This window comes from Bactrocera oleae, chromosome 5 (genome assembly GCF_042242935.1).
Source record: "Bactrocera oleae isolate idBacOlea1 chromosome 5, idBacOlea1, whole genome shotgun sequence".
NCBI lineage: Eukaryota > Metazoa > Arthropoda > Insecta > Diptera > Tephritidae > Bactrocera > Bactrocera oleae.
The window spans coordinates 16,765,556-16,791,051 of NC_091539.1; the positions used below are offsets into that span (position 1 = coordinate 16,765,556).

A 25,496-nucleotide genomic window follows, 5' to 3' on the forward strand; every position below is an offset into this window, starting at 1 on the left:
GCGACATTCTGGGTCGAGTATGAACTACAACTTTATTATATGTGGCACCCTGACTTTTATGAATAGTTATTCCCTCAGCCGGAACAACTGGAAACTGATTTCTTTCAATTGAAATTTGTTCATTTCTTTTATATTGAAATGATTTTAGAACTTTTTCAATTGGTGTCCAAGAATTTTCTAGAGGATGAGGCTTTTTTGATGGTGCTATCAAACCAACAGAAGGTTCCAAAAATGTAATCCACAGAATTGTTGGAAAATAACAATGGAAATGAATTTGCATAAGTTGTCCAGCTGCCCCATTAACCAAGTCATCACACGTGTTTATGTTCATTGTAATCATATATTTGGTGGAGGTTTTTAGTGTCAATTCATAGGGCAGTCCCTGCGTTTCAGAAGCTTTGACAAGTTTAACTCTTCCCAAAATATTATCATTTTCATTTATACCAATTCCTTTAACTGAGTCTTTTGCAGTTGAAAGGAAAGCTTCTGTTGGGATTCGACTGAGCTTAAGGGCATTGAAATTATTTGTCTCTTCATTGGACCAAAATAAATGTATGGCATCATCGGGAACTTCTTCGAAATTAACTACTCGAGTTTCAATAAGTGATATGTCCTCATTTGTCATAGTACCAGATACCATATGATTTAATGCAATTGCAAAGGCCTGATCCTCCCGTTGTCTCATTATCTCTGTTAATACAAAGTATTTAAATAACTCACACAAAGGGGAACCAACTAAAGTGCTGTATGCATCATTGGGATTAGGAGAGAATATCCACCTATCTCCAACAAGTGAGAGTTGCTTCAAATCACCAATTCTATGATCGGTATACCACCGAAGGGGCTGTATGTTTTGAAAATTTGTTTCAATCTCGCATCAACAGAGCTAAACATACGAGCACTTACCATCGATATTTCATCAATTATGATTAATTTTAAATCGAAAGTCTGGAATACAATGAATTAACTGTGTCATTGCTAAGTGTCCTCAACTCTCTATTCAACTGCCTAACAGATAAAGAGAATATTGAATGAAGGGTCATTCCACCTATTCCGAATGCTGCTTTACCCGTAGGTGCGCAAAGAAGAACTTTTAAGGAACTTGGATTGGATCCAGGTGTAGAATTGTAACGATGCTTAAGAGCTTGATATATTGCAGATATCAAACGACTCTTTCCTACACCTGCACCGCCGCCAATGAACTCATAAAATGGGAGATTTGTTTTTAGGTGGTGCATTAAATGTGTCAAATAGGTTCTTTGCTTAGTATTTAGACTTTGAACTAAAGAAAATAATTCCTCAACTGGAATTAAAGGGGGTAGTTTAATAAGTCTAATATTGCAATCAAATTCAGTGCCATTATCTGTTGAATCTTCGCCATGCAAGCCCAGCAAATATATATTTGGGTTTATTTCTGGAAGTGCCAAAACTCTGAACTCATTTTCCACGATAGGAAGTTCATTTTGAGCACCTTCGTCCAAGTCTATTTCATTATAAAGACTTTCTAGAACATTTTCAAGTTCTCCTTTCTCAAAAACATCATATTTTCTTTGATTTTCCTCAATTATAATACGATGTGTTATGCAAGTCTGCTCATTATCGTTTTCAATGAGATCTTGCTGTTCATTCCGCCAAGGATAGTAAAGCATTAACATTTCGCGGAAATACTCAACTCTGGCCAAATCTGGATTAAACCTTCTATACCGAATAATACAAGGTTTTGTACGTTTTTTCACAAAACCGCTACCGTCTTTAAGAGGCATGACAACCCCGCTTTCTGGTAAATTATCGTCTTCCCTCTTTTCTTCTTCATGATCACTATCTTGTGCTCTTTTACTAGATTTAAAATATTTATACCTAGATGCAAAATCAGCTAAACAAAGAGTTTCTAACTGATCGGATCTTTGAACATAACGGTCTAAAATACCGGCTACGAATATTTCAGTCGAACCTGAAGGAAGGTTCTGAAGTCCTGCTCTAGGTTTTACCATTCGAACACGTTCCTCAGGTCGAGAGGTATTTATAAATATTTCTGCCTGATATAAATTTGTGACATATAGGTTTAAGTTTTTGCTTAATAGTACAATATAATTTCTAGCATTTACCTCTGATATAGCTTTATTTAAGAGCCTAGAAATTCTCATGTTAGACTTGTTAATATAATTAATTATATATGAACAGCAAGCATATGCATCCAGTATATATTGGATATCCATATTTGCTCTATGGAGTTCCAAAATCAGAGGATTATAAGTGTTTATACAACGATCCTGTAATTTTCTTTTTAGAAAAATTTTGGGTTTTGTTAAACTTGACCTAAGGGATAACAAATAGTCATCAAATGACATATTTATTCTACTATCAGACAGGAAGTGTTCAAAATCGTTTAAATTAGAAATGTCTTCTGTGGACATATTTAAATTTAAAACGTTTTGAATTTAGAAACAGTTTTACTTGTGTCTTTCTGAATTTTGACTTGTTTCTGTAAGAGGTAACAGTATTTGCGTTGAAGGCATTGATGGATATGGTATACCAAAACGACAAAACTGTGTTCCTCTTATATCCCTAGTACAAAACCGACTGTGGTTATGCTTTTGATAAACCAAATATTATTGTAAGTGGCTGATCGAACCATCGGTAGAAATATAATTGTAAATAAAACTAATGACATCAGGGAATGTCTGAGGATATTGAAGGTTGATCCTGGGAGCATTATTAAGCCAATACATACCATGTACATGCGGGGAACCTCTCTGTTGAAACTCCACTCTCCAGTAGCAATTTGTAACAAAATGCTCTCCAAAAATGCCGGCGTCTTTAAAAAGCTTAAGAATTTGTCGATAGCGGTAGTCAAAATATCTAGCACAAGTAACCGCGTCTGACCGAATTAAGCGATATCTATCTTGGGTTGTTAAACTGTTGGCTTCCTCTTCCGAAATATCTTTAGAATCAACAGTTTTAGAGAGGATGACCAAAAGCTCAACCCACTGAGATCCTGCAGCCGATAAAGTGATAAAGAAGAAGAAAAGTGTTGGAAGCCCAAATTGGCGAATCATAGCGATTGCCTTTTTCTTCGTTCAGGGTATAAAAATGAAAGAATATTAGCCGATAAACAAGTAACGACGCTAATAAACTTGCCTAAGATTCAAAAAGAAACAAGTGAAGAATTTATTAAACTACAATCCACTGTTTCAAACTGCTTGTCGACACAGAATATTTCCACCGACAGCTGGGACCCTATACTGGTAAACATATGCACCGCCGCATTACCAGAAAAATCATTACTTCTATGGGAGCAATTGCTCTCGTCACGAAGAAAATACCCACGTGGCAACAGATGAAAGGTTACCGAACTACCCAGTACGAAGTCGCAGAAAGGGTAGACAAAAAAATAGTTGAAAAAAGGAAAGCGTTCAACACGACCTAAATAGAAGCTTCCACAGACCCAAAGCCAGTAGCAACAACAATTTAAATACAAGTTTTTACAAAACGTAATCGTTCACATCCGCACAAGAGGGCATAAACTACAATCTTGCGAGAAATTTAAAAACATAAAAGTTAACGAACGAAATAATTTTGTCACATCAAAAAGACTTTTTACAAATTGCTTGTCCCATGCCCATACGCATACTCATAAAAATTGTAAATGCAAATTCAATTGTTCTATCACCTCAAAAAAGCCTTTATACAAACAAAACCACGTGTTTAGTTCTACCAACAATTCCCAAAAAACAAAATCTTAAAAATTACCAAGAGACACCATGCTGCGCCAAGGCGCAAAAATCTCAAACGCTGCACAGCGAAATACAAAATAGAGTATCATTACCCACAGCAGTCATCTCCATCGAACACCAAGAAGAACTGTTTAAGCTTAGGGCCTTAATAGACCAAGGATCGGAACGATCATTTATAGCGTCTAGGGCACAATATAGGCTACAACTGCCAACAAAACAAGCCAACTTTGAAATTACAATAATGCGCGGAAGGGTAGTTCAAAACTCAAACAAAATCTGCCCCATTGCCCTAATTTCCCCCAAGCGGATGAGCGAAGTCCTACCGCAACTTACTAACATGCTTCTAAGCTATCACATATATAGCAAGTATTGGCAAAAGGTTTCACACAAGTATTGGCAAAAAATTCACAATTAAATAAATTTCGAGAGTTTTTAAAAACGTTCATCGTATCAATTACAACCCCAGGAGATCAGTATTGTAAAGACTTCTACAAAGCCACAACTATTAGATCCAATAATGATCGGTACGTCATACGATTACCACTAAATTCATAATGTTCCAACACTCCAAGAATTAGCAGAAAAACAAAGTCAGAGTCCCTTCTGACAAGATCAGTTTGAAAAGCGCAAATATGTAACTTTTCGATCCCGCAGGATGGCTCTTGCCAATAATGATACCAAACTCCTGATTCAAAAATCTTGAGCTATGTGGCTCGCTGCTACTTGCGAAATTAGTGCATATGCACTTAACATAACATGTGTAAAACAAAATTGTACAAAGAATGTAGAAAAATGGACACCTCTTTTACTATAGTCCCTCATCGTTGTCTAAATTTTCATACTTATAAAATAAGTAAAAAATCAAGATAAGGGATCACCATACTCCCAATGTGATTATAGTGACGCACTTAGACTTACAAAAAGCAAAGGTGGCACTTATCGCATCTATCTAAGCGCTCCTGATATGGGTGGTTTATGGGAATCACCTACAAAAGCTTCAAATCCTACTTCAAAAAAGTAGATTAATACTATTTTCCTAGAGGGCCCAGGATGTTTAAATGAGTATAAAATTCATCCTCCATATATACCGCTCCACCCAGGAAACTAACGCCCTAATATCAACCACCATATACACCACATCCTGGGAACAAATCTGAAAACACTCACAGGATCTCACCACAAACGACGACATCGCCACACTCAATATTTGAGAACTCCGTGACTACCGTGGCAAACTTAATATATCCTGTTCAGGGTATCAAAATGAAAGAATATTATTTGGTTTTTATAGCTTGAATAGTTTAGGAGTTATGTACATTAAACTTATTAGGGGGCGGGCCCACGCCCACTTTTTTAAATTGTTTCAACCATAAAGACCCGTCGCTTAAACAATTCGTTGTACTTAATAAAAGCCTTGTATTGTGGGGCTAAGTTATGGTACTTTGTATGTTTTCAATTAATGGTGTTTTGTGGGCGTGGAAATGGTTCAATCAATTGCCCCTCTCTAACCCTCCTTGGAGGCTAAAGAGTATGTGTACCAAGATTCATCAAATGATTCCAATTTGTACTCCAGCAACATGTTGCTACAGAGTATTATAGAGTTGTTTGTATCATCTTAAACTAATCGAGATAGTTATGGAGTTATACATAGTACATAAATGATTAAGATGACGAGACGAGTTGAGTTCCGTCTGCCTATCCGTCCGTGCACACGATAACTTAAGTAAGAACTGATTTATGTATCTAACTTGGTACAGTTGTTTATTGGCGAAGAAAGGAGAACGAATTCATAGATGAGCGTATATTTTCTTCAGGGGATTGCAGTAGCAAGGAGTACATGTGGGCCTAAAATTTAGAAAAAATGAGCGTGGTCCCGCCCTCTAAAAGATTTGATATTCATACGTATCTCCAAATCATTCACATTATTTTAACCGAATTCGTTCAGGGTCTTAAGTACCCCTACCGATATCGTTCCCATGACAGTCGGGTCTACGTAACCGGACCGCACGCGGATTTTATCCGGCCAAGTGCGGTTGATTCGGCAGAATTCTGCCACTACAATAACAACAACACCGTAAAACTGGATAAAATCGGATAATAACCCTGCCCAGTTCCCATATAACAGTTCTATTAAAAACTACTAAAAGCTTGATAAATCAATACGCGTCATAAACATAAAATTTTATACCCTGTAAAAATTTAACTACGAGCACGACACCGCCCACATTTAGGTGAAAACCTATATGTCGGGACCTACTCGACCATTAAATTAGGTAAGTAACATTGTTCTGACATTCCTATGTCGCAGTGCGATAATGAGCGAAATTGGATTCCATTACGCCTACCTCTCATATATCACAATTTTAAATTCCATCTGAATAAAAATGTACCCAAGATATTGAGAAGCACACACTATTTATATAAAAGTAACACTTGCATAAGCAATTTATTTAACTTAATCTTGTAGATACAATTCATGTATGCACGTTAAATTTAAAAATATGTTCGGTAGCCGATGTAAAAATAAGCACCAAATACGAAAGAAGTTAATAGCCAGGGTCAGTGTCGTATAGAAAAGGTAAAACGAACTAAACAGCGCGCAGGATCGTAGAACAAATGTTGACATGGCGCTCAAGCCTGTTGACGAAACCGAATTGTTGTGCGAAATGATGATCCAATTCCTTTTGTATAATGGGTGAGGTCAGATGTCATCGCACGTGGAGTTCTCAAGTATTGAGTGTGGCGGTGTCGTCGTTTGTGGTGAGATCCTGTGAGTGTTTTCAGATTTGTTCCCAGGATGTGGTGTATATGGTGGTTGATATTAGGGCGTTAGTTTCCTGGGTGGAGCGGTATATTTGGAGGAGGAATTTTATACTCATTTAAACATCCTGGGCCCCCTAGGCAAATAGTATTAATCTACTTTTTTGAAGTAGGATTTGAAGCTTTTTATAGGTGATTCCCATAAACCACCCATATCAGGAGCGGTTAGATAGATGCGATAAGTGCCACCTTTGCTTTTTGTAAGTCTAGCTGCGTCACTATCATCACATTGGGAGTATGGTGATCCCTTATCTTGATTTTTATACTCTCGCAACCTGTTGCTACAGAGTATAATAGTTTTGTTCACCTAACGGTTGTTTGTATCACCTAAAACTAATCGAGTTATATATAGGGTTATGTATATATAAATGATCAGGATGAAGAGACGAGCTGAAATCCGGGTGACTGACTGTCCGTCCGTCCGTCCGTCTGTCCTTGCAAGCTGTAACTTGAGTAAAATTGAGATATCTTTATGAAACTTGGTAGACATGTTTCTTGATACCGTGAGACGGTTGGTATTGCAGATAGGCGTAACCGGACCACTGCCACGCCCACAAAACGCGATTAATCAAAAACAAATAAATTGCCATAACTAAGCTCCGCAATAAGATACAAGACTGTTATTTGGTACACAGGATCACATTAGGGAGAGGCATCTGCAGTTAAAATGTTTTTTTTTAAAGTGGGCGTGGTCCCGCCTCTAATAGGTTTAATGTGCATATCTCCTAAACCGCTAATGCTATAATAACAAAATTCACTGGAAGCAAATGTCTTTAGCACTTCTGTGTGAAAATAGTTGAAATCGGGTGGCAACTCGGCCCACTCCCAATATAACGGTACTGTTAAAAACTACTAAAAGCGCGATAAATCAAGCACTTAACACACCAGAGACATTAAATTTTATCTCTGGGATGGTATGAGATGACTTTATAGGAACCGCGTTCAAAATTAGACAGTGGGCGTGGCACAGCCCACTTTTAGGTGAAAACCCATATCTTGAGATCTGCTTAACCAATTTCAACAAAATTCGGTACATAACGTTATTTTCATATTTCTATGTTATAGTTCGAAAATGGGCGAAATCGGACTACAACCACGCCTATTTCCCATATAACACCATTTTCAATTCCATCTGATTCTTTCACTTTCCACTATGCATATCAAGCAACAATGATTATATCGGGGTAAAACTTTGCGTGAATAATACGTTTAAAGTATGCCACCTTGAGACCAAAAATTGTCTAAATCGAACCAAAACTGTTCAAGCCCCTAAGTACTAAATATGTGGACCCCAGTGCCTATAGTTGACCTTCTACCGAAAATATCAGCCAATCCACAAAGAAATCTCAAACGAGTATACCATTTGACTTTGCGAGAGTATAAAATGTTCAGTAACATCCGAACTTAGCCTTCTTCTGGGTATTACAAACTTCGTGGCAAACTTAATATACCCTGTTCAGGGTATAAAAATGAAAGAATATTAGCCGATAAACAATTAACGACGCTAATAAACTTGCCTAAGAATCAAAAAGAAACAAGTGAAGAATTTATTAAACTACAATCCACTGTTTCAAACTGTTTGTCGACACAGAATATTTCCACCGACAGCTGGGACCCTATACTGGTAAACATATGCACCGCCGCATTGCCAGAAAAATCATTACTTCTATGGGAGCAATTGCTCTCGTCACGAAGAAAATACCCACGTGGCAACAGATGAAAGGTTACCTAACTACCCAGTATGAAGTCGCAGAAAGGGTAGACAAAAAAATAGTTGAAAAAAGGAAAACGTTCAACACGAACGTAATCGTTCACATCCGGACAGAATAAACATACGTCAAGCGAACTATGCACAAGAGGGCATAAACTACAATCTTGCGAGAAGTTTAAAAACATAAAAGTTAACGAACGAAATAATTTTGTCACATCAAAAAGACTTATTACAAATTGCTTGTCCCATGCCCATGCGCATACTCATAAAAATTGTAAATGCAAATTCAATTGTTCTATCACCTCAAAAAAGCGTTTATACAAACAAAACCACGTTTTTAGTTCTAACAACAATTCCCAAAAAACAAAATCTTAAAAATTACCAAGAGACACCATGCTGCGCCAAGGCGCAAAAATCTCAAACGCTGCACAGCGAAATACAAAATAGAGTATCATTACCCACAGCAGTCATCTCCATCGAACACCAAGAAGAACTGTTTAAGCTTAGGGCCTTAATATACCAAGGATCGGAACGATCATTTATAGCGTCTAGGGCACAATATAGGCTACAACTGCAAACAAAACAAGCCAACTTTGAAATTGCCATAATGCGCGGAAGGGTAGTTCAAAACTCAAACAAAATCTGCCCCATTGCCCTAATTTCCCCCAAGCGGATGAGCGAAGTTCTACCGCAACTTACTAACATGCTTCTAAGCTATCACATATATAGCAAGTATTGGCAAAAGGTTTCACACCTAAGCAGATCCTTACTGAAACAGCACAACTCAAATAGATATTCTAATAGGCAGCGAACTTGGGATGTAGAGCAGGTTCGCATCCGCGCGGTGCATCCTGGGTAACGCTAAATGACCTGCGTACTTCACGGCCGTTATAACTCCTACGGATTTGACCTTTGCTCGACACGGACTTAGCTTGGACTCATAGATGGATCGGTTTGAACCCTGGGCTGGTGGTCGCGGTATTCTGTCACCTGAGTATGTAGGGGTGACACCCTGTAGAAATGGCTGATGGGCTAATACCAAGGCCGCCTCCGCCCCGTTAAAACCATGGCAGGCCTCAGAGTACGTTCCCCTCCTGTCATCATTAAGTTGGTGTGGTAGGTGTTTGTTGAGATGACTCCTTCTTTGAGCTGGTCGGCTCTGAACGCACTGCCTCATAAGGGCGTGCGTCAACCCTCGCCTTGGCCTCGTAACCGAGACAACCTTGGGACCATTTATAGGCGACTACCTTTCCAGGAGACGGATAGCGGCTCTGAGTGGGGACCTAATTACAATGAACACAATCAACAATAATTTAACCAAGGACGAGGGAGGAAGCGGGTCGAAACCGACCTCTTCAAAAGTGGACAGTTCCCTGGGGGGGGCATCCTCACCGATGGGGACGAAACCGTTTCCGCCGAAGGGTGAGAAGAAATATTCCGGGGGTGACCAGCTTACCATCTCTAGGGGCGGTAACGCGGGGGGGAGTGGGCAGGAATCTGCCGACTGACACCTTAGGCAGGGCAGAAGTGCGCGGCGGAATCGCCAGCACTAGCAGAGGAACCTCTGTTAAGTGCATGGGAGGCGCGGGGTCCTCAGTGAAAGCTAAGGGTTCCGGGGGGAAACGCCAGACTACAGCTAAAAAGCTGAAGTCGGACCGTCGGCTGGCTACCAAGATTTTGGAGCGTTACGGGGGCAAGCAGGCGGACCAGAAATCTGATCAGCATGCTAGCACACTTGAGTGGGCCAAAAGGGTGCTAAGCGACGTCAATGACGGGAAAGGGGGGTCGAGCGACCACACCTCGATGAAGCGACACAGGTCGCAGGAGGGGGCATCCTCCCTCGGCAAGAAGCCTAGAGTCGGAGCGGCACCGATGTTTAGCGAAATCGCTAAACTCGCCAGCTCAATTGAGCTCAGGGTATACGATAGCAGCAGGACAGATGGAGCCATCTCCCATGAAGAGTGGAAGCGGGTAGCGGCTCTATCTCCGCTGTGTTCATGAAGGTGGTCAGGGGAAGCCCTGGACCACCCCCTAGATGTGAAAGTGCCGGGTGGAATCTCAGCTTACACAAACTTGTAAGGTGTGCTGACGAACGGTCGGCATTCCTTTATAAGGAGGCGGTAGCCAGGGTGGGGGAAGTATGGAAGGGAGCAAGGCTCGAGGCGGTGGCCAAATCGGATCTTCCGATGTGACCTCGTGCTCGTGTCTGGCTTCCGGCCGAACCCTCTACCCCGACCGAAATTGAAGAGATATTGCGGTACTGCAATCCATCTCTTCCCACCCAGGACTGGAAGGTGGTTAGGCTGGAGAGGACCGAGGAACCATATCGGCAAGCGCTGATACTCCTAAATAAGGAGTCCCTCGCTCCTCTCAGCATTGCAAAGGGGGCCATAAGCTATGGCTTCGAGAGGGTCGTCCTCAGGATTCTCCCGGTTGAAGCCAGTGCTGATGGCCTGTTGCCACCAGCTGAGGTGGAAGAGAGTGGGAGAGCGACCCACTCTAAAATGGACATCGACCCCATCCTCTCGGATACGGTGAGCACGGGGGGCGGATAGTCAGTCGATGATGGATCCGTCTTCAGTCTCGACCGTCTGTTCGAGGCTGCTGGGGTCGATAGTACGGATGAAGGTGCGCAACTCGCACTGCTGGAGAAGAGTTTGGAGGATGAGGATCCTCCAAATTAACCTCCAGCACTCAAAGGCGGCCTCCGCCGATCTAGTGCTTCGTCTAGGACGGGACGAAGCCGACGTTGTCCTTATCCAGGAACCGTGGCTGAGCAGTAACGGTATCTCTGGTGTAAGGACAAAGAGCCACAAGCTTCTGCCGGCAAACAGTACAGGTAGAACCAGAGCCTGCTTGTTGATCAAAAACGAACTTAACGTTTTTCTTTTACATAATTTCAGCAACGAGGATGTCGTCGCTGCTAGACTGGAGGACAGCGCTGGAGAACTCTGGCTTGTCTCAGCCTACATGCCGCACGACGACGAGGTGGAGCCACCTCCGTACCTGCTGAGAAGAACTCTGGCAGAGGCCAGGCGCAAAGGGGCCGGAGTCTTAATAGGCTCGGATGCCAATTCAAGGCACACCGTCTGGGGGAGCTCGGACATTAACACAAGAGGTGAGTCACTTTTTGACTTTATTTGTAGTGTAGATCTCTCTATATGTAACAGGGGGAACAGCCCTACTTTTGTTACTGCTAGCAGGGCGGAAGTCCTTGACATTACGCTAGCCTCTAGGGAAATCGCTCCCTTGATTTCGGAATGGAGGGTTCTAGACGACCATTCATTCTCGGATCATAGATATATTGGTTTCAGCTTAAAAGCCTCACGCCCGGAACTCAAATCCTATAGAAATTTTAGGAATACCAACTGGGTCCGGTACTGCAGGAAGCTTTGATCAGCTCTTCCACCCGCACCCGACAGGGATTCGATCCTATCGGCGGATGCGGTGGATGAGCTCGTCGAGATTTTCAGCTCTGTTAGTAGAACTACTCTTGACAGCTCCTGTCCTCTGAGAACTCAGAAAATCAAAGGGAAAACCCCCTTGGTGGACTTCGGAGCTAACGGAGATCAGATCTTCGAGCAGAAGAATTTTCAACAAAGCCCGTAAAAGCGGCTCTAGCGACGACTGGGCGTTGCACAAGGCCGGACTGGCCATTTACAAGTCCGAGTTGAAGAAAGTCAAGAGAGTTTCGTGGAGAGCCTTCTGCGGTAGTGTAGAGGGCTGTCATGAGTCCTCACGATTCAGACGCATTCTTTCAAAAAATCCTACTCCAGTGGGGTATCTAAAGAATGCAGATAGTAGTTGGACAACGAGTACCGAGGAGTCGTTGAAACTACTCCTGGATGCTCATTTTCCACTAAATCACTCTGCTGAAGAAGTGTCACTGGGGGAGTTGCAGGAGGGCTGTACAGCCTTCTTGGACCTTCTGGACGATCGTCACCTTACTTGGGCGTTGAAATCTTTCAAGCCCTTTAAGTCCCCGGGGCCCGATGGCATTATCCCAGCGCAGTTACAGCGTACGATCAAGATGTCATTGAGCTGGCTGGCCCCCATCTACGCGAACTGCGTCAGATTAGGCCATGTCCCAAAGGTCTGGAGACAGGTTAAGGTTGCTTTCATTCCGAAGGCCGGCAAAAGCTCTCACGTCTGTGCAAAAGATTTCAGACCCATCAGCCTATCCTCGTTTCTGTTGAAAACACTGGAGAGGCTTATGGATCTGTACATTAGGAGCAGAATACCGAGGGGTAAACTGTTACGGGCGCAACATGCATATATCAAAGGCAAGTCAGTCGATACTGCTTTGCATGATGTAGTGTCATGGCTGGAGATAGCTCAGGGATAAGCACAAGGAATTTGCTGTGGGCACCTTCCTCGACAGCGAGGGGGCCTTCAACAATGTGCGACCAGAGGCAGTGGTTAAAGCCCTCGAAAAGTTTGAGGTGGAATCTAACCTCAAGCACCTTATTTTTAGTCTTCTTTGCGACAGAACTGTCGCAGCGCAGTGGGGTGGTGCCAAGGCTATCAGAAAAGTGAATAGGGGAACTCCGCAGAGGGGAGTACTCTCCCCACTGCTCTGGATAATGGTGGTTAACGACCTACTTATAGAACTCGAGACGCAAGGCTGTCGGGTGACAGCATACGCTGATGATGTGGTTCTTATGGTTAAGGGAAAGTTCCTGAATACCGTTTACGAGCTCTCCGAGGGGTACCTGAACGTGGTATCTAGCTGGGCGAATAGAAGCGGCCTAGCCGTCAACCCAAGTAAAACCGAATTGGTTTTATTCACTAGGAGGTATAAGATACCAAATGTGCCTCTCCCCTCTTTCGGGGGTTCACTTCTTCAACCTGCTGAGAAAGTGAAATACCTAGGGCTCATCCTCGACAGAAAACTTTCCTGGAGGCCAAATATTAAGGAGAGAGTTAAGAAGGCTTCGGTCGCCTTATACTGCTGCAAAGGGGCTATTGGGAAAAGGTGGGGACTCTCACCTAAGGTGGTGTTCTGGCTCTACGAAACCGTAGTTAAGCCAATAATGTTCTATGGTGTGTTCGTCTGGTGGAGGGCGCTCGAGAGATCCACACTGGCTAAAAAGCTTGAAAGGGTCCAAAGAGCGGCGCTCATCGGAATCTCCGGTGCACTGCGGACCACACCGACACTAGCTCTTAATGCTATTTTAAACATAGCATCTGTGGACATTGCCGGTAGGTGCATTGCCGCGAAGTGTGCTCTAAGGCTCAGGGAAGCTGGGTTTTTGAAGAGGTCCGAACAAGGGCACTCCGAAATTCTTTCCTCCTACAGGGGCATCCCGGAAAATATAGATCACTGCGTCACTGAAGCCACTCGAGGCGGTTCCTTCTCCGCTCATATTCCAACGAGGGACATGTGGATGGGAAGAAGCCGTTGGAGAAGAGGCGCGGTGAGCTTTTTCACGGATGGATCGAGGCTAGGAGGGAAGGTTGGAGAGGGGGTTTTCTGCAAGGAGCTCTCCGTCAGTCTTAGCTTCAGACTACCGGATCACTGTAGTGATTTTCAGGCGGAAGTGGCTGCTATCAAGGCGGCGGTAAAAGTACTGCTGCGTAGTTCAGCCTCGTTTGTAGAAGTGAGCATTCACTCTGATAGTAGGGCAGCAATACTAGCTTTGAGCGCGCGTACCGTGCAATCAATGCTAGTCAAGGAGTGTCTGTCCTCTTTAGAGATAGCGTCTGGCTATTTCAACATCAGGCTCGTTTGGGTGCCTGGTCACAGCGGAATCGCTGGAAACTGCAAAGCCGATGAGCTAGCCAGGGGGGGCACCTTTGCCCCGCTCACATCGGAATGGGATCGGGTTGGATCTCCGGTAGCGTCTTGCGCTCTAACGTTGGATCAATGGACCTCGCGTGCACTTCTGGCCAAGAGTGGATAGGAGGAGGTCGGCGGAACTTCTCGCCCTGAGCAAAGTGCATCTCGCCGCTATTGTAGGAGTTCTCACTGGACACTGTCCAATGGGCACTCATGCGGTACGGCTTGGTGTACTTCCCGATGCCAGTTGCCAAAGTTGTATGGAGGAGGGCGAGGTGGAATCATCCCAGCACTTTCTCCTCCAATGTCCGGCATTCGCTAGGCTGCGATTGAAATATCTCGGAAATCACACGTTTGGCGGACCTGAATACTTATCCGAAATGGATATTGGCCGTCTTAACAAGTATGTAGTCAGCACTAGACGTCTTGTCGACTTGTAAGGGTCTTTTGATCCGGATTATAGGAGTTTGTAAGTATCACAACGGACTGGCGTCTTAAGCTGTCCAAGTGGGATCCCTTCTGGGATCGACCTCCTAAACTAACCTAACCTAGGCAGCGATCTTATACCGCAAATAATACTTGAAGGTGTTGAAAAAATTTCAAGCAACCTTCTAGCCCAAAACACTATATTTGGTTGGATTCTAAGTGGACTAGTTACAGAACCAGTTTCCACATCAACAACTCAAGTTGACGAAAATTCAAAAGAATACCAAAATTCACAATTAAATAAATTTCGGGAGTTTTTAAAAACGGCCCTCATATCAATTACAACCCCAGGGGATCAGTATTGTAAAGACTTCTACAAAGCCACAACTATTAGATCCAATATTGATCGGTACGTCATACGATTACCACTAAATTCATAATGTTTGAACACTCCAAGAATTAGCAGAAAAACAAAGTCAGAGTCCCTTGTGACAAGATCAGTTTGAAAAATGCAAATATGTAACTTTTCGATCCCGCAGGATGGCTCTTGCCAATAATGATACCAAACTCCTGATTCAAAAATCTTGAGCTATGTGGCTCGCTGCTACTTGCGAAATTAGTACATATGCACTTAACATAACATGAGTAAAACAAACCTGTCCAAAGAATGTAGGAAAATGGACACCTCTCTTACTATAGTCCCTCATCGTTGTCTAAATTTTCATACTTATAAAATAAGTAAAAAATCAAGATAAGGGATCACCATACTCCCAATGTGATTATAGTGACGCACTTAGACTTACAAAAAGCAAAGGTGGCACTTATCGCATCTATCTAAGCGCTCCTGATATGGGTGGTTTATGGGAATCACCTACAAAAGCTTCAAATCCTACTTCAAAAAAGTAGATTAATACTATTTTCCTAGAGGGCCCAGGATGTTTAAATGAGTATAAAATTCATCCTCCAAATATACCGCTCCACCCAGGAAACTAACGCCCTAATATCAACCACTATATACACCACATCCTGGGAACAAATCTGAAAACACTCACAGGATCTCACCACAAACGACGACATCGCCACACTCAATATTTGAGAACTCCGTGACTACCGTGGCAAACTTAATATATCCTGTTCAGGGTATCAAAATGAAAGAATATTATTTGGTTTTTATAGCTTGAATAGTTTAGGAGTTATGTACATTAAACTTATTAGGGGGCGGGCCCACGCCCACTTTTTTAAATTGTTTCAACCATAAAGACCCGTCGCTTAAACAATTCGTTGTACTTAATAAAAGCCTTGTATTGTGGGGCTAAGTTATGGTACTTTGTATGTTTTCAATTAATGGTGTTTTGTGGGCGTGGAAATGGTTCAATCAATTGCCCCTCTCTAACCCTCCTTGGAGGCTAAAGAGTATGTGTACCAAGATTCATCAAATGATTCCAATTTGTACTCCAGCAACATGTTGCTACAGAGTATTATAGAGTTGTTTGTATCATCTTAAACTAATCGAGATAGTTATGGAGTTATACATAGTACATAAATGATTAAGATGACGAGACGAGTTGAGTTCCGTCTGCCTATCCGTCCGTGCACACGATAACTTAAGTAAGAACTGATTTATGTATCTAACTTGGTACAGTTGTTTATTGGCGAAGAAAGGAGAACGAATTCATAGATGAGCGTATATTTTCTTCAGGGGATTGCAGTAGCAAGGAGTACATGTAGGCTTAAAAATTAGAAAAAATGAGCGTGGTCTCGCCCTCTAAAAGATTTGATATTCATACGTATCTTCAAATAATTCACATTATTTTAACCAAATTCGTTCAGGGCCTTAAGTACCCCTACCGATATCGTACCCATGACAGTCGGGTCTACGTAACCGGACCGCACGCGTATTTTATCCGGCCAAGTGCGGTTGATTCAGCAGAATTCTGCCACTACAATAACAACAACACCGTAAAACTGGATAAAATCGGATAATAACCCTGCCCAGTTCCCATATAACAGTTCTATTAAAAACTATTAAAAGCTTGATCAATACGCGTCATAAACATAAAATTTTATACCCTGTCAAAATTTAACAACGAGCACGACACCGCCCACATTTAGGTGAAAACCTATATGTCGGGACCTACTCGACCAATAAATTAGGTAAGTAACATTGTTCTGACATTCCTATGTCGCAGTGCGATAATGAGCGAAATTGGATTCCATTACGCCTACCTCTCATATATCACAATTTTAAATTCCATCTGAATAAAAATCTACCCAAGATATTGGGAAGCACACACTATTTACATAAAAGTAACACTTGCATAAGCAATTTATTTAACTTAATATTGTAGATACAATTTATGTATGCACGTTAAATTTAAAAATATGTTCGGTAGCCGATGTAAAAATAAGCACCAAATACGAAAGAAGTTAAGCCAGGATCAGTGTCGTATAGAAAAGGTAAAACGAACTGAACAGCGGCCAGGATCGTAGAACAAATGTTGACGTGGCGCTCAAGCCTGTTGACGAAACCGAATTGTTGCGCGAAATGATGATCCAATTCCTTTTGTATAGTTGCTGAGGTCAGATGTCATCGTACGTGGAGTTCTCAAATATTGAGTGTGGCTGTGTCGTCGTTTGTGGTGAGATCCTGTGAGTGTTTTCAGATTTGTTCCCAGGATGTGGTGTATATGGTGGTTGATATTAGGGCGTTAGTTTCCTGGGTGGAGCGGTATATTTGGAGGAGGAATTTGGGCCCCCTAGGAAAATAGTATTAATCTACTTTTTTAAAGTAGGATTTGAAGCTTTTTATAGGTGATTCCCATAAACCACCCATATCAGGAGCGCTTAGATAGATGCGATAAGTGCCACCTTTGCTTTTTGTAAGTCTAAGTGCGTCACTATCATCACATTGGGAGTATGGTGATCCCTTATCTTGATTTTTTACTTATTTTATAAGTATGAAAATTTAGACAACGATGAGGGACTATAGTAAAAGAGGTGTCCATTTTTCTACATTCTTTGGACAATTTTGTTTTACACATGTTATGTTAAGTGAATATGCACTAATTTCGCAAGTAGCAGCGAGCCACATAGCTCAAGATTTTTGAATCAGGAGTTTGGTATCATTATTGGCAAGAGCCATCCTGCGGGATCGAAAAGTTACATATTTGCGTTTTTCAAACTGATCTTGTCAGAAGGGACTCTGACTTTGTTTTTCTGCTAATTCTTGGAGTGTTGGAACATTATGAATTTAGTGGTAGTCGTATGACGTACCGATCATTATTGGATCTAATAGTTGTGGCTTTGTAGAAGTCTTTACAGTACTGATCTCCTGGGGTTGTAATTGATATGAGGGGCGTTTTTAAAAACTCCCGAAATTTATTTAATTGTGAATATTGGTATTCTTTTGAATTTTCAATTGAGTTGTTGATGTGGAAACTGGTTCTGTGACTAGTCCACTTAGAATCCAAACAAATATAGTGTTTTGGGCTAGAAGGTTGCTTGAAATTTTTTCAACACCTTCAAGTATTATTTGCGGTATAAGATCGCTGCCTATTAGAATATCTATTTGAGTTGTGCTGTTTCAGTAAGGATCTGCTTAGGTGTGAAACCTTTTGCCAATACTTGCTATATATGTGATAGCTTAAAATTATGTTAGTAAGTTGCGGTAGGACTTTGCTCATCCGCTTGGGGGAAATTAGGGCAATGGGGCAGATTTTGTTTGAGTTTTGAACTACCCTTCCGCGCATTATGGCAATTTCAAAGTTGGCTTGTTTTGTTGGCAGTTGTAGCCTATATTGTGCCCTAGACGCTATAAATGATCGTTCCGATCCTTGGTCTATTAAGGCCCTAAGCTTAAACAGTTCTTCATGGTGTTCGATGGAGATGACTGCTGTGGGTAATGATACTCTATTTTATATTTCGCTGTGCAGCGTTTGAGATTTTTGCGCCTTGGCGCAGCATGGTGTCTCTTGGTAATTTTTAAGATTTTGTTTTTTGGGAATTGTTGTTAGAACTAAACACGTGGTTTTGTTTGTATAAACGCTTCTTTGAGGTGATAGAACAATTGAATTTGCATTTACAATTTTTATGAGTATGCGCATGGGCATGGGACAAGCAATTTGCAAAAAGTCTTTTTGATGTGACAAAATAATTTCGTTCGTTAACTTTTATATTTTTAAACTTCTCGCAAGATTGTAGTTTATGCCCTCTTGTGCATAGTTCGCTTGACGTATGTTTATTCTGTCCGGATGTGAACGATTACGTTTTGTAAAAACTTGTATTTAAATTGTTGTTGCTACTGGCTTTGGGTCTGTGGAAACTTCTATTTAGGTCGTGTTGAACGCTTTCCTTTTTTCAACTATTTTTTTGTCTACCCTTTCTGCGACTTCGTACTGGGTAGTTAGGTAACCTTTCATCTGTTGCCACGTGGGTATTTTCTTCGTGACGAGAGCAATTGCTCCCATAGAAGTAATGATTTTTCTGGTAATGCGGCGGTGCATATGTTTACCAGTATAGGGTCCTAGCTGTCGGTGGAAATATTCTGTGTCGACAAACAGCTTGAAACAGTGGATTGTAGTTTAATAAATTCTTCCCTTGTTTCTTTTTGATTCTTAGGCAAGTTTATTAGCGTCGTTAATTGTTTATCGGCTGATATTCTTTCATTTTTATACCCTGAACAGGGTATATTAAGTTTGCCACGAAGTTTGTAATACCCAGAAGGAAGGCTAAGTTCGGATTTTACCGAACATTTTATACTCACGCAAAGTCAAATGGTATACTCGTTTGAGATTTCTTTGTGGATTGGCTGATATTTTCGGTAGAAGGTCAACTATAGGCACTGGGGTCCACATATTTAGTACTTAGGGGCTTGAACAGTTTTGGTTCGATTTAGACAATTTTTGGTCACAAGGTGGCATACTTTAAACGTATTATTCACGCAAAGTTTTACCCCGATATAATCATTGTTGCTTGATATGCATAGTGGAAAGTAAAAGAATCAGATGGAATTGAAAATGGTGTTATATGGGAAATAGGCGTGGTTGTAGTCCGATTTCGCCCATTTTCGAACTATAACATAGAAATATGAAAATAACGTTATGAACCGAATTTTGTTGAAATTGGTTAAGCAGATCTCAAAATATGGGTTTTCACCTAAAAGTGGGTTGTGCCACGCCCACTGTCTAATTTTGAACGCAGTTTCTATAAAGTCATCTCATACCATCCCAGAGATAAAATTTAATGTCTCTGGCGTGTTTAGTGATTGATTTATCGCGCTTTTAGTAGTTTTTAACAGTACCGTTATATGGGGAGTGGGCCGAGTTGCCACCCGATTTCAACTATTTTCACACAGAAGTGCTAAAGACATTTGCTTCCAGTCAATTTTGTTATTATAGCATTAGCGGTTTAGGAGATACGCACACTAAACCTATTTGAGGCGGGACCACGCCCACTTTAAAAAAAAACATTTTAACTGCAGATGCCTCTCCCTAATGTGATCCTGTGTACCAAATAACAGTCTTGTATCTTATTGCGGAGCTTAGTTATGGCAATTTATTTGTTTTTGATTAACCGCGTTTTGTGGGCGTGGCAGTGGTCTGCAATACCAACCGTTTCACGGTACCAAGAAACATGTCTACCAAGTTTCATAAAGATATCTCAATTTTACTCAAGTTACAGCTTGCAAGGACGGAAATACGGACGGAGGGACGGACGGGCCGACGGACGGACGGACAGTCAGTCACCCGGATTTCAACTCGTCTCTTCATCCTGATCATTTATATATACATAACCCTATATCTAACTCGATTAGTTTTAGGTGATACAAACAACCGTTAGGTGAACAAAACTATTATACTCTGTAGCAACAGGTTGCGAGAGTATAAAAATCAAGATAAGGGATCACCATACTCCCAATGTGATGATAGTGACGCACCTAGACTTACAAAAAGCAAAGGTGGCACTTATCGCATCTATCTAAGCGCTCCTGATATGGGTGGTTTGTGGGAATCACCTATAAAAAGCTTCAAATCCTACTTCAAAAAAGTAGATTAATACTATTTGCCTAGGGGGCCCAGGATGTTTAAATGAGTATAAAATTCCTCCTCCAAATATACCGCTCCACCCAGGAAACTAACGCCCTAATATCAACCACCATATACACCACATCCTGGGAACAAATCTGAAAACACTCACAGGATCTCACCACAAACGACGACACCGCCACACTCAATACTTGAGAACTCCACGTGCGATGACATCTGACCTCATCAACTATACAAAAGGAATTGGATCATCATTTCGCGCAACAATTCGGTTTCGTCAACAGTTCGTTTTACCTTTTCTATACGACACTGACCCTGGCTATTAACTTCTTTCGTATTTGGTGCTTATTTTTACATCGGCTACCGAACATATTTTTAAATTTAACGTGCATACATGAATTGTATCTACAACATTAAGTTAAATAAATTGCTTATGCAAGTGTTACTTTTATGTAAATAGTGTGTGCTTCCCAATATCTTGGGTACATTTTTATTCAGATGGAATTTAAAATTGTGATATATGAGAGGTAGGCGTAATGGAATCCAATTTCGCTCATTATCGCATTGCGACATAGGAATGTCAGAACAATGTTACTTACCTAATTTATTGGTCGAGTAGGTCCCGTCATATAGGTTTTCAATTTTGACAGGGTATAAAATTTTATGTTTATGACGCGTATTGATTTACGGTTACGTAGACCGGACTGTCATGGGAACGATATCGGTAGGGGTACTTAAGGCCCTGAACGAATTTGGTTAAAATAATATGAATGATTTGGAGATACGTATGAATATCAAATCTTTAAGAGGGCGGGACCACGCTCAATTTTTCTAAATTTTAGGCCCACATGTACTCCTTGCTACTGCAATCCCCTGAAGAAAATATACGCTCATCTATGAATTCGTTCTCCTTTCTTCGCCAATAAACAACTGTACCAAATTAGATACATAAATCAGTTCTTACTTAAGTTATCGTGTGCACGGACGTATAGGCAGACGAAACTCAACTCGTCTCGTCATCTTGATCATTTATGTACTATGTATAACTCCATAACTATCTCGATTAGTTTAAGATGATACAAACAACTCTATAATACTCTGTAGCAACATGTTGCTGGAGTACAAATTGAAATCATTTGATGAATCTTGGTACACATACTCTTTAGCCTCCAAAGAGGGTTAGAGAGGGGCAATTGATTGAACCATTTCCACGCCCACAAAACACCATTAATTGAAAACATACAAAGTACCATAACTTAGCCCCACAATACAAGGCTTTTATTAAGTATAATGAATTGTTTAATCGACGGGTCTTTATAGTTGAAACAATTTTAAAAAAGTGGGCGTGGGCCCGCCCCCTAATAAGTTTAATGTACATAACTCCTAAACTATTCAAGCTATAAAAACCAAATTCGCTCAGTCAAATCTTTTTAGCACCCCTACTTACGCTGTGAAAATTTGTGATTTCGGATTATAACCCCGTTTAAAAACTTGTTAAAAGCCATTAAAAGTGAAATAGTTCTATAACTAAATGCACCAAAGTCTTAAAATATTACATCCAAAATGGTACGAAAGTGCCGATGTCAAACATGGACCAATCAATGTATCCGTAAAAAACTTTTCACGAATAGTTCTTTTGACGCGAGCCACCCTATGACCAAAAATTGTCCAAATACGCCAGTTCTTATTGCAAACTTTGTACTGAAAATATCGGTCAACCTATCAGATATATTATTAAAATTCGAAGAGTTGTCCCCGGCTATGATCCTTGCAAGTTGCACAAGTATAAAATGTTCGGTTACACCCGAACTTAGCCCTTCCTTACTTGTTAGTTTAGATGTTACGCTAGCGTAATGTTAACCAATTATTATTCTTGTTTATTACACTACTCAGGTATATGGAGGAACGAGCTCTTACTGGCGGTAATACATCCAGGAAGCCGTCAACGATTTCAGCAAAGCACAAACCCAACGTTGGATACCGGCTTGGTAAAAGAAAAGCTCTATTTGAGAAAAGGAAACGCATTAGTGATTATGCCTTGGTAATGGGCATGTTCGGTATAATCGTTATGGTGATTGAAAACGAATTGAGCAGTGCTGGGGTTTATACAAAAGTAGGTATTCACAAAATTATAAAAAACTGTATTACTCATATATAGAACCAAACCTTTAAAAATTTTACTATATTTTGTTTATGTAGTTCAATATATGTGTGTATATGTCTATACATACTCAGTCCGAGGCATTAATTTTTAAAGAGAAGGAATAAAGTTTATTTATCATTTTCTCGCAACCTGTTGCTACAGAGTATAATAGTTTTGTTCACCTAACGGTTGTTTGTATCACCTAAAACTAATCGAGTTAGATATAGGGTTATATATATATACTTGATCAGGATAAAGAGACGACGTCCGTCCGTCCGTCTGTGCAAGTTGTAACTTGAGTAGAATTTGAGATATATTTATCAATTGGTACACATGTTTCTTGCTCCCGTAAGACGGTCCGTAGTGCAGATGGGCGCAATCGGACCACTGCCACGCGCACAAAACGCAATTTATCAAAAACAAATAAATTGCCATAACTAAGCTCCGCAATAAGATACAACACTGTTATTTGGCACACAGGATCACATTAGGGAGGGGCATCTGCGGTTAAATTTTTTTTAAAAATGGGCTTGGTGCCGCCCCTAATAAGTTTAATGTGCATATCTCCTAAACTTATAATAACAAAATTCATTGAGAACAAATGTTTTTAGCCCTTCTACCTACAGCGTAAAAATGGGTGAAATCGAGTGACAACCCCGCCCACTCCCCATATAACGGTACTGTTAAAAACTACTAAATGCGCAATAAATGAAGCACTAATTACGTCAGAGACATTAAATTTTAACCCAGGGATGGTATGAGATAACTTTATAGGAACCGCGTTCAAAATTAGATAGTGCGCGTGGCACAACCCACGTTTAGGTGAAAATCCATATCTTGGGATCTGACTAACCGATTTCAACCAAATTCGGAACATAACATTCTTTTCATATTTCTATATTATGGTGCGAAAATGGGCCAAATCGGATTACAACCACGCCTATTTTCCATATGACATCTCTTTAAATTCGACTTGATTCTTTCACTTTCCACTATGCAAATCAAGCAACAATGATTGCATCGGGGTAAAACTTTGTGTGAATGATGCGTTTAAAGTATGCCACCTTGTGACCAAAAATTGTCTAAATTGAACATTTATACTCTCGCAAAGTCAAATGGTATACTCGTTTGAGATTTCTTTGTTGATTGGCTGATATTTTCGGTAGAAGGCCAACTATAGTCACTGGGGTCCACATATTTAGTGGTTCGATTAGACAATTTTTGGTCAGAAGGTGGCATACATTAAACGTATTAATCATTGTTGCTTGACATGCATAGTGGAAAGTGAAAGATTCAGATGGAATTGAAAATGGTGTAATATGGGAGATAGGCGTGGTTTTAGTCCGATTTAGTCCATATTTGCAATATAACATAGAAATATGAAAAGAACGTTATGCATGGAATTTGGTTGAAATCGGTTAAGTAGATCCCAAGATATGGGTTTTCACCTAAAAGTAGGCTGTGCCTCGCCCACTGTCTAATTTTGAACGCGGTTCCTATAAAGTCATCCCATACCATCCCTGAGTTAAAATTTAATGTCTCTGACGTGATTAGTGCTTGATTTATTGCGCATTTAGTAGTTTTTAACAGTACCGTTATATGGTGAGTGGGCGGGGTTGTCACTCGATTTCACCCATTTTTACGCTGTAGGTAGAGGGGCTAAAAACATTTGTTCTCAGTGAATTTTGTTATTATAAGTTTAGGAGATATGCACATTAAACCTATTAGGGGCGGCACCACGCCCATTTTTTCAAAAAAATTTAACCGCAGATGCCCCTCCCTAATGTGATCCTGTGTGACAAATAACAGTGTTGTATCTTATTGCTGAGCTTAGTTATGGCAATTTATTTGTTTTTGATTAATTGCGTTTTGTGCGCGTGGCAGTGGTCCGATTGCGCCCATCTGCACTACCGACCGTCTTACGGGAGCAAGAAACATGTCTACCAAGTTTCATAAAGATATCTCAATTTTACTCAAGTTACAGCTTGCACGGACGGACAGACAGTCACCCGGATTTCAACTCGTCTCTTCATCCTGATCATTTATATATATATAACCCTATATCTAACTCGATTAGTTTTAGGTGATACAAACAACCGTTAGGTGAACAAAACTATTATACTCTGTAGCAACAGGTTGCGAGAGTATACAAATTATTGCCAAACATCAAGTGGACTATATATTGTATATATATGTACATTTCGCAGGGATATTTGTACTTCAAACCTTGCACAATTTTTGGTTCATTTAACTGGGGATCAATTACCCGATACTCGTTTAATTGAACAATTCGGGCAATTTAACTGGCTTAATTGAACAACCTAAAAAAATCATATGTGCACTTTAAGTATTTATTTAGTTTTAAGTAATGATATTTAAATATTATTTTTAATTTTAAACAGAAAGAAGAGAACAAAAACAAGACAATGCACTTATATGTATATTAAGAGATCCATGTTATAATAAAATTAACTTAAGGACAATATCAAATCATATTACTACATATATACAGCTTTTGCATTCACTTATTTAGAATAAGTTGCTTACATTTATAAAATAGTAATTTAAAAAGTATGTAATTTTGTTTTTGCATATTGTTTCATCTACGTGAAATAACATGCGATACTATATTCCCTAATTCACACAAAAACTTGTTTTCCGAATCAAATTTAATTAAGGGGGAAAATTTACATATATTTTGTATGCCATATATTTTTGACCGATCAGGTGATTCAAATAAGCGGGACCCCCGGTCAATTAAACAGGGTGTGCCCAATCACATAATAGAATAAATGTGTCCTATCAATGCACAATTTTTATACTCTCGTAACCTGTTGCT

General features: G+C 40.6%; 1 protein-coding gene and 1 pseudogene across 12 annotated transcripts in view; both read left to right on the forward strand.

Moving 5' to 3' along the window:
- SK (small conductance calcium-activated potassium channel) overlaps positions 1-25,496 on the forward strand; it is a 236,778-nt gene that overhangs the window by 139,076 nt on the left and 72,206 nt on the right. For all 12 annotated transcript variants that reach the window (XM_070110224.1, XM_070110232.1, XM_070110233.1 and 9 more), the window contains one exon: positions 22,408-22,627. In XM_070110224.1, the coding sequence (XP_069966325.1) occupies positions 22,408-22,627 (220 nt within the window). The remainder of the gene's footprint in view (positions 1-22,407; positions 22,628-25,496) is intronic.
- LOC138857297 (uncharacterized) lies at positions 9,841-10,949 on the forward strand (annotated as a pseudogene).